The sequence below is a fragment of the Saccostrea echinata genome, unplaced genomic scaffold (genome assembly GCF_033153115.1).
Source record: "Saccostrea echinata isolate AGI-Se365-2 ecotype Australia unplaced genomic scaffold, CSIRO_AGI_Sech_v1 ptg000009l, whole genome shotgun sequence".
Classification (NCBI taxonomy): domain Eukaryota; kingdom Metazoa; phylum Mollusca; class Bivalvia; order Ostreida; family Ostreidae; genus Saccostrea; species Saccostrea echinata.
Window position 1 is genome coordinate 24,951,848 of NW_026889758.1, and position 10,768 is coordinate 24,962,615.

The window sequence follows — 10,768 nt, forward strand, 5'->3', positions numbered from 1 at the left end:
TCTCTGTCAAGACGTGGTATATATTTTCTGCCCTCAAATTTATTTGTAACTTTTTACAAAAAAATATCACGTGGGTTTTAAATTACTGGTCGTAGTTAAAATATAAATTTTGCACATACTGTAAATTTTGTACTTGCAATTTACAAAGTATTAATTGTGACGTTGATTTTCATTAAATCAACACTGGGGAGATCAAGCTATTGATCATTGTACAAAGCTAACTTGATCATTATACTCACACTCCAGCTTTATAATATCATCTTTCTGAAATAATTGCAAGGCACATTTCAAAAGTTGTCAATGAGTTATAATTATGGTTGGATTACATGAAGTTTATGTGACAATTTCGACTGTAATGCATTTTTCGTGATAACTCAATGTTTTGTGTCAACCTTTTGTACAGTGAATTTCCACTCCTTAGCTATGCACACTCTCATTTAAGTTTTTGATTTCATGTCATTCTCTACTAAAACACAAAGAAGCGCGCTATCATCTTTAAAAAGTTTACTTTTTCCCACTAACAATAACATTAATGAAAAGAATTTCTCTACATGAAGATGGAGAATTTCTGGAACATCCAAAGAAGGAATCAAAAGAGAAGTACCACAGATTGGTAATAAACAACACTTTGATTTCAAATTGTACTATATCAAACCTAGTGTCCAAGGTTAAAAAAAAAGACTCAATATCTGAAATCTCAGTCGATCGAAAATCCAGGTATTAATCCGGGTTCAAATTGAGACACCGTTTTACTTTACACATGATTTTTGTTGTTGTTGTTGTTACATATGATAATGTGTTCATTTTAAAACCAGCATAACCAAAATTCACATTGTCCGCGAACTTTTGAAACAGTTTTCGTAGAATGTGTGAGTGTGTTTGTGTGTGTACATGTGTGAGAGGGTGTGCAAGTGTGTGTGTGTGAGGGTGTGTTTGATTTGATATAGTTTAATTAAAATATTTTTTTTTAAAGTGAAAAATCAAATGTCTTTATGATTTGCATGCATTGAAGCTTAAACCAGTGAAGCTAACTTTACAAGATTTATTGACATCCAGACTTAAGAACCTGACTCAAAGATATGTCTTAGGCGTCCGAGTGTTTGAGTTCAGACGCAGAGAACAAAGAGAGTACGGTAGATCGCGAAAAGAATGGCGCGAAAACAACATTCTAACTTCTCGTCGGAAATAAGCACCTGCAATGATGTACAAGAAGAAGTTAATGCAATAGTTCATATTGAAAATTGTTCTTGTTATGTATAGAATTCCCTGCCAATAATCGAAATCCGGGTCCGCGTATGTGGTTAAATCTTCTGTATTGGAGAGATGTTTGGAATGAAGGAAGGTCCGCAACCAAACTACAAAAAATGGTACGTTGAAGGCGATGAAACAGAATGATACTACCAGTAAAATAATTGTGAATTCCAGTCGAATTACACTCTCCTCCGTCACTATGTTATTATGGTTTTTTCGATTTTTATTCCGTGACAAAAGCTTTCGGATGGTAAGGATATTGAGAACCACTATAACTAAGAAGGGTATCATGCTCATCAAAATGGCGTAAATACTGTCTAGAATAAAAGACAAAAAGCTGTAGTTTTCTGCCGTAGTACAGTAGCGATTCCCTTTAGCACTAACATAAATGGCACTCAAAATAGGTTTGTAGAGAACAACAATCGTTGAAGACGTGATTATTCCACCAATAACGCGCTTAGTTCCGCGTTTGGTACAAATGATTTTTCTTAGTAACGGCCAACAAACACCGATGTACCGTTCCAATGTAAAAGCAACTACAATCCATGCTGATAGAAGTCTAGAAACGTAAGCCATGTACTGCTGAAACTGACAAACCACATTTTCATCAAAGAAAAGAATTTTATTCCTCATTTCTGGATCCAGGTAGACTAGTCCCCGCCGAAGCCATTCCACGGTGACGTAAAATAGTAGGGTCAAGAGATCTGAGACAGACAGGACAGACAAATACGTACTGGCAGAGAGACTACGCAAGTTCTTTGTCATAAAAACACACAGCGAAAGGATATTCCCCAAAATTCCAATTACTATTACAAAGGGTGTACAATAAGAATAAAACAGTCTAGCATTGTGAAGAAGTGTGTTTTCCTCGGTTTCATTAAGCCACCATAATGACGTTCCGTTACTGTGTTCCCATTCTGGGTAGTAATTGTTCTGCATATATCCATAGATGACACTGTAAAAGCTCTGCAGATTCGTTTTATTCACGTTAGTTAGACTCATGATCTCTGGAATATCAAATAAAAAATGAATAAATACAGAATAAGCATATAAGTTCATCACACAACATGTTACTCTATGGATTTTATATAATCTCGTTTTCAAATGTTAAATAAGTCCAAGTGATAATTTCCACATGAACATCTGCTTCATAGATTGCGCCTGCTGAGATATCCTGAAGCGCACTCAGTTATGGTGATTTGATTTAGGTGTCCACAAATTTAGATTTCAGTCAACATTAAACAATGAACATGAAGTTTGGATACTTTCAGGTCAAAAGACGAATGTCCGATTGATCAGAATACAAAGAAACATTGGATGTGAACATTATTTCAAAACCCTTTATAATATTAATCTGCACAAATTTATGTTATAAAACCAGAACTTATTATCAAAATCTCCTCAATCGAAGTAGTTTGTGGGGGTAATAAATAGAGTAAGGAAACACTAAGCGTCTGAAAATTGGAGAAGAATATCATTATAATTACTATATAATACTTTATGTGGCTAAGAAAAGAATTTTTGTACAAGGCATTTTGAACAAACCAAATACCCCGAAATTCTGTGAACTTGTCTGTTCTAATGATACACGTATGTACCGGAACTCTGTAAAACCATAAACTTGTACATTTATAATAAAATCTAATGACTTAGTCTGTTCTCCTATTTCATTCATAAATAAATATTATTATGTCAATAGTACATGTAATATATTATTTGAAAATATTAATTGATATACATCATTGCAGTTTTGAGTTTTCATTAAAGTAATCTGCACGAGGCATATTGAATTTTTATTTTAACCATCCTTTCGGCCATGAAAAACATTTTAATTTAATCACTCACTGCACAAGGAATATGAATTTTGATTTTTATCTCCAAATGAACAGACCAACCGAGGACACAGAGCTTAGTTACACGTTTTACCGTTAGACACCTCACTGTTTGAACTCTTCGTGAAACCTATTGTATACTTTGAGTATTGGTATACATACACCACTGAGTCTTGTCAACTTGTAATTAACAAAAAATGAGAAGTCATGATGAATTTCAGAATTTAACCAGTTAATGTTGGAAAGAACAAAATCTGTGAGATGCTTAGTACTCAGTAATGCTTGCGATGGCCTGGAATAATGTAGAGGTCAAGCAATCCAACATGAAATTATTTTCATAAGATAGTATCATCAGAGTGTTTTTATTTTCAAAATTTTGATTTTCAGACTGAGAAATATGTAACAATGGATGTTCCAAAGTGTCATCGTTCTATACTTGTTCAATTTCGATGAGGTGTGTTACCTATAAGAATAGAAACAGGACGGTATAAGGGGGAGGCTTTATCTGATAGACTCTCTACTCTATGTTCTTCAAATAGTGTAGAAGATGAATGCCACTTTTTGCTTCATTGTACATCATGTTCAAATTTTAGAGCAATCTTTTTTATCAGTATTGGATTTAAACCAACTTCATTTGATAGCAATATGTCAGATTTAGACAAAACGTTAACCAAATTTCTATTAGTAAATTTCCCAAGACAAATCGGAAAATTCATATACTCAGCATATACATGTACTTACAGACAGTCTATTATTTATAATAAACGCAATGTGTAATATCACAGTATTCTTATTGAATGTTATATCGTTAAAAGTGACATATAGGCCCGATGGGACGGGTGTTTAAATTCCTATTATATGTATATTTGTAGAAAGTTGTTGTAATTGTACATAACACATGTCACTATAATAAACCATTTACTTACTTACTTACTTACTTATTTTCAATTTTCTCAGTAACTCAATTATAAGGGAACACTGGTGTCTTACTTAAAACAGAGTCACTCATTGTAAAATTCTTATTATCCAAAACAGAATCGAGTTACTTTAATTGATTTTGATTCCCAATGGCATATTGACTTTTACAAAGAGAATAATAATTAAACAGTCAAGATGACTGTTGTTCACTTTATGAAATATAGCGGATTATATCAGCAAGTTATATGGATTTTAATTGCTTGCTGGGAAAATGGCAACACCAGCAGAAAAAAAGGACTTTAACCTTCAGGTAGATTACCCAGTGTTAGCGAACGGAGCTATTATCAGACTATTTAAAAAAACAAAGAAATGAGATATGACGCAGAAATGTTCCGATGGAAACAATTAATACTATTTCTCAACAATCACATTAATGTAAAGACATTTTATCGGGTGGGTTGTTGTGGTCGTGTTGTCCTGTAGCGACTTGTTAATATTCCCTGATGGTTTCATTCTCTATTCTGTCATTACAAATCGAAAGTCATCATTAGGGTACACAATTTTAAATAGCTTATATGTGGCAACAACCCTTAGTCCTAATGAGGAATGTGATAGTATCGATAAATCAGAATATTCTATTAATGACAAACGGACATGTTATATACAGGACGATCAACTCACAACTCGAAGAGAGAGAGTGTGTGTGTATAAATATATTTATTAGGAAAGGTTGCCAATTATATAATAGTGTTATTATTTGGATGTACTATGCCGAAATAGTAGTCAGGGCTTGACACATGGTGCACGAGCCGGAGGCGAGTGCACTATGTGTCAAACCCTGACTACTATTTCGGCATAGTACATCCAAATAATAACACTATTATAATTATTATGCTGACTGTTGTTTGTATACGACAATTTAATTAAATTCTCAATCCCAAACCTGTTTGCAGACGTTAAATCTAAATGAAAATTTTCTTGAACATTCTTTAATCAAGCGTTATATCAAAAAGCGTTTTATTGACTCCGAAGAACCAGTTCATGTTACGTTGCAATTTTGGTTACTGAAAAATTCGATTATTTGTTAGAGAATTTTTCTTTAAGATCCTTATCAATAATATCAGTCTTTTAGAAATTATATTCATTTATTTCTTGTTTTGTGACAAATGTATAAAAACTACGTTTATATACTTGAAAATACATTCGTTAAAGTAGCGGTGTTTGAGGCGTAATCGTTAACGCGTTGAATATAAATAAAAGAGAAAAAAAAACGCGTTGGACTAACGTTCTCGAGATCGTGAGTTCGATCCCCAGCGTGGGTGCTACATACATTTTCTCTAGAAAAGACAGCCGTGCACTATTTCGGCATAGTATGCTTACGCTATATAAATCCTTAGAACACTAAGCGAAAATAGTTGGGTATTGATTATATAGAGACAAACTGACAGGAAGCATAATAATTCCAATTAAAAGATTTTGAACTCAAGTTGACAGATATCCTTTTACGACATTAAATGTTTATGGTGTGGTATATACGATCTCTTGTACACGTTATTTCATATACAGTCAGTGAAAACACTATTAAATCAAATTGTAGATTTCATTTTCATCCAAATTTATAATATGAGGAAATCAAATTAGGATAAAGATGTCAGAACATAAAGAAAACTTGAAAACACATTGATGACACAGTAAAGACAACGAACATTTCTACATAACACGAACATTTACGTCCTTCCTTGGCTGGAAACAGAAACTTGCAGCAGTACGTAGAATGTCTTATTTCAATTGGCAGACAGGAAGGTTCCATAGATCCGATCACTTGTTCGTCTTCAGGTTGATTGAAAGGGGGTATTTAGTTAGGCTTGCCATTTTATTCACAGGTTTCTTTTAATCAAATTAAATGCTCTTAGAATGAGAAATGATACCGAAATATTATTTAAGGCAGCAGCAGTATATTTGTAGTTATACCCTTTTGGGGTACATTGGAATATCCATGACTGTCTGTCTGTAAGCATTTTTTGTCAGGAGACGATCTCTGAAACTATTCAATTTTGTTATTACAAACTAATAAATACATTTGTTGTATTTGTATAACTATATACAAATATAAAAGAGATAGCTCACCTATGCACACCTATGCAGGTGAACTCAAAGAGCCGCAAAACCTCCCAGGTTATTTATGGTGTGTTAACACTGTCAGGTCTACGATGCAACTGAACTTATTGTTTATAGTTGACAACCACTCAGAGTAAGAATATTGGGATCTTGAGCCCGATCAATATTTACCACATTCCTCCCCCTCATATTTTAAAGTTTTTACCTATATTGTTGTAAATTTTGATAAAACACTAAAAATTATATCAAATTCTTTAAAATGATAAAAATATCAACATAAATTAAACATGATGCAAAATGACAACAATCAGACGATCCGACTGTATATCATCGGCATCAGTGTTCCCTAATCTATATTACAACATCCTAAAAATAAACTTACCAATCTTAAGTGTAAAATCTCTTAATAAAATATTTTCTAGATTTTAAAAGTATATTTTGATTAAGCTTTATTAAAGATGAATTATCAGAAACTCCTCCAACAAAAAACATCAGACTATCCGACGTCAGTGATGGAAAATTCTCCAACAATTCTTGACGATCATTAAAAAAAAAAAAATTGCATTACATAATTAAAAATTTCTAAAGAAATGAAATTTTCAGGGTGACTGTTAAAATCTCCAGATGTGATAGGTTTGACTGAAAAAAAAAAATAGGGGTTAAAGTTTAAATTTAGTATGGGGTTGTGGCCTTGGTGTATTGATGTGAGCTGAAGAATGGCCTACTTCCTCAGCTCTTGAAAGTTTAAATCTGATTGTGGGGATGATCTGTTTTGAAATGATACTTTTGATCTAGAGTATGTTTGATGTAAGCAGTTTCTTGCGTAGTGACCCATCTCACCACATTTGAAACATTCCACCGGTCTCTCTCTTTCAGGACTATATGATCTTGATTGACCATCTCTTGTAGGAGATTGTGATCTGTATCTTGGTCTTGATTCCCTCTCTGCCTCAGTCACCTTCAGTCTTTTTAAAATTTCCATAAGCATTCTCTTGAACTCTATGTTGTCATTTTCTAGAGCTGTCATTCTTGTCTCCAGTGAAGGTACAGTTTTAGGTATTGTTCTGTTGATAACCCTTATGCTCGCATCCTCTTGGTGTGTAATTATAGGTGGAATTTCTTCTGATTTCTCTTCAAAGGTAACTCTTCTGACTTCTTTTTTAGGCCCCATTATTAACTTCTGGTTAGTGATGGTACTTTTCATATGTTGTACTGCCTCATGTAGTGTTTTCGGATCTTTGTCTAATGTGACCAGTGCCGCTCTTTTCTCAGTACAGCCCCTTAGGAAGGCATCAATAGTTATGGTGCTCTTAAAGTACTCAGGGGTGTCTGGATAGCCTTCAGTTGTAAGCTCTTCAATTCTTTCAGCGAATTCCTCTAATGTTTCGTCTACATTCTGTTTTATTTCTTGTAACTGCCGCCTGATGATGTGGGGCTGATCTTTCTTGTCGAACCTCTCCTTCATTTTCTGGCATAAGATGTTATAATCTTTTTGTACATTTTCTGGTCTAGAACTGAAGAATTTTAAAGCTTTCTCTCTTAAACATTCTATCAATTTGTCTAATTTTTCTTTTTCATTCCACATGTATTTCTTTGCAATATGGTTAAACTGTACAAAATAGGGTTTCCACTCTGATTTCCCATCATAAGTTGACAATTTGGGAGTGGCTGGACTGCAAGGTGTTTTCGCATTACTTCTCTTATCTTCTGTTTTTTCACCGTTATGGTAAACATTTTGGGGAGCTAACCTATTTATGTGTGAAATGTATTCTTCCTGTTCTCTCTCTGCTTTCATTTGTCTTAAATCTCTTTCTCTCTTTTCAATTTCTTTTTCTCTAAGATCTAGTTCTCTCATTCTTATCCTGAATTGTTCCTCTTTCTCTGTTCTTTCTTTTTCATCTATTAATCTTTGTACCCTTTCTTTCTGATCTACAAATCTTTGCATTTGTTCATCTAACTCTCTTTCTCTAATAGAAAATTTCTCATTCATTTCTTTCTCTTTCATTTCAAACTTTTTTTGCATCTCTTCAAACATTCGGTCTGCTTTCTCTCGACTAGCAATTGTGCTCTTATGTAATAAAGTTAGTTCCTCGTCTTTCTTCTTAATTTCATCCTCTCTCTCTCTAATCAGAATCTCTCTTTCTCTGATCTTTCCATCCTTTGCCCATAACTCTCTCTCTAACTCTTGGATTTTTTCTAACAATTTATTTTGGGGATCTTCTGAGGCTTTTGTTGTTTGTATGTCTGATGTATTTGTTTGATCTGAAATTTGTTCTGTATTGTCAGAATGTCTAAGAATGGATGGTACAATAATTAATCCTTCTTCTACCAGAGGATCCCAGATTGTACTTGGGATATTGGGAATTAATTTTAGATCTTCCAAGGTTATCTCTCCCTTTCTATCTCTGATCTCTAATATTGCTTTTGCCCTTTTGTCTCCTATATTTCTGATTGTTTTTAATGTTTCTAGTGAAGCCTCATTGATATTAATGGGGGTAGTCATAATGCAGATGTAATTGCTTCTATACCTGTATACACCTGTTTTGTATGATTCCTAATGATGTTTATTTAACTAAATCATCAGACAATCCGACGATTTAGTCATGTTGGTTTGCATTGAAAAACATGTAGGTGTATACTAGGAAAAATGAATTGGAAAAAATGAAAAAATATAAAGCACAAAAAATGAAAAATACAAAAATAGAAGGGAAAGAAAAAAAATGTACAAACTATTTCTCAAAAAAAAATATTGTCTTCAAGGCTAGAAGACAAAGAGAAATAAGTTGCTTTCCCACCAAAAATCTATAAAAAATAAACAAATAGCTTTTCTCAAAAAAAATATTGTCTAGAAGAGACAAAGAGAAATTTCAAACGGACTAGTACAAAATCAATAAATATTATTTCTCAAAAAAAATATTATCTATAAGAGATAAAGAGAAAATTGAAAAAAACGTGTTTTATGAAAATAACAAATAGAGTTTCTCAAAAAAAATATTGTCTTTAAGAGACAAAGAGAAAAAGAATACTACAAAATAAACAAATAATGTTCCTCAAAATGAATATTGTCTTTAAGAGACAAAGAGAAAGTTCAAAAAATTCTACAAAATAAACAAAAAGGGTTTCTCAAAATAAATATTGTCTTTATGAGACAAAGAGAAATATTTTTAAAAACGGCGCCAAAATGCACGATCTTCTATGCGGGGTAATTTAATTGACAAACTACACTTCTGACACCAATGTTGTATTTGTATAACTATATACAAATATAAAAGAGATAGCTCACCTATGCACACCTATGCAGGTGAACTCAAAGAGCCGCAAAACCTCCCAGGTTATTTATGGTGTGTTAACACTGTCAGGTCTACGATGCAACTGAACTTATTGTTTATAGTTGACAACCACTCAGAGTAAGAATATTGGGATCTTGAGCCCGATCAATATTTACCACACATTTAGAACTTGTGCACCTGGTATTTTCAGATTGATTTGTCAAATTTTTTATAAAGTTATGTCTTTTCAAAGATTTCGAAGTACATAATTTTTTGAGAAGAATAAGACGAGTGAAATTCTTGTCTGGGCTAACTTAATTATATCGAGAAACTTCTGGAATTTTTTAATAGATAGGTAGCTTTTGACCAGAAGTGTGCCTTGACCCAGTACCAAAGTCATTTTGGACAAGGTCATCGGGTACTTAAGTAAAAAATTATTGCTTTAGCCACAACACAGTAGAAGCTTACACCTAAGACGAAAGTTCTTTTACGTCCTGACCCTAATCCAACTGCAGGCTAATCTGGACAAGGTCATGATCACCAATGTACAAGAACAAAATGTATAAAATTATTGTCATACGGTTACCAAAATTTTGATGTGAAAAAATTAGATTATACTAGGCACAAAGGATGTTTGTGACTTATGGAGTGCAACAATACTGCAACATAGTCATTTGGACAAGGTCAAGGTCACTGGGTTTGGAGTGTAAAATTCTTGTCCATAACATTACTTTTTAATGGAGTAACTGCCAAAGGTTGAGATGACCCAAGGGTTGATTTTTATGATCATATATGGTATGACATGAGCCTGATCAAATGTCATTAAAAGAAAGGTTAAGGTCACAGAGTTCATAGTGTTATCTAAGAAATGTAAAATTCTAAAAGACAAAACTTTTCATCGGAAGATTAGCATTTATTCTATATATGTTCCCAAATTTATATAAATATATATACATTTTGTTCTTCGGTGGTATTTTTATTGCCTTTTCTATTTAAATTGACATTCAGAGAATGAAAACCAGCACTTGATTATCAACCGCAATCGCAAGTGATTTTTTTTTAAATACTGATTCATTTTCAAATCTATATTTAAAAGTGCAAATTTCAATGAAGAAATATAAATCGTTCCCGAAGGTATTTCAATTTTTTTTAGCCAAAGTATGCATGTCAGCCGAAATTTGAGAGAATTCTCTTGAGACAGTAATTTTTAAGCATATTTCAACTATAAAAAAAATTGAAATCACATTGTAAAAATGTCCGAAATACAAATCACATAATAAAAGCAATTTACCTTCTGTAATTTTTAAGTATCCAGTGAATTTCAAATTATAGCCTGACATCTAGTTTAATATTTTAGCATAGCAATGGAAACGAAATGCA

General features: G+C 32.9%; 1 protein-coding gene across 1 annotated transcript; it reads right to left on the minus strand.

Moving 5' to 3' along the window:
* Positions 1-1,068: 1,068 nt before the first annotated feature.
* On the minus strand, positions 1,069-2,253 carry LOC133182578 (P2Y purinoceptor 1-like). The gene has a single exon (XM_061317424.1). The coding sequence runs from the start codon at positions 2,251-2,253 to the stop codon at positions 1,072-1,074; it is 1,182 nt and encodes a 393-aa protein (XP_061173408.1). The 3' UTR covers positions 1,069-1,071.
* Between the last annotated feature and the right edge of the window lie 8,515 nt (positions 2,254-10,768).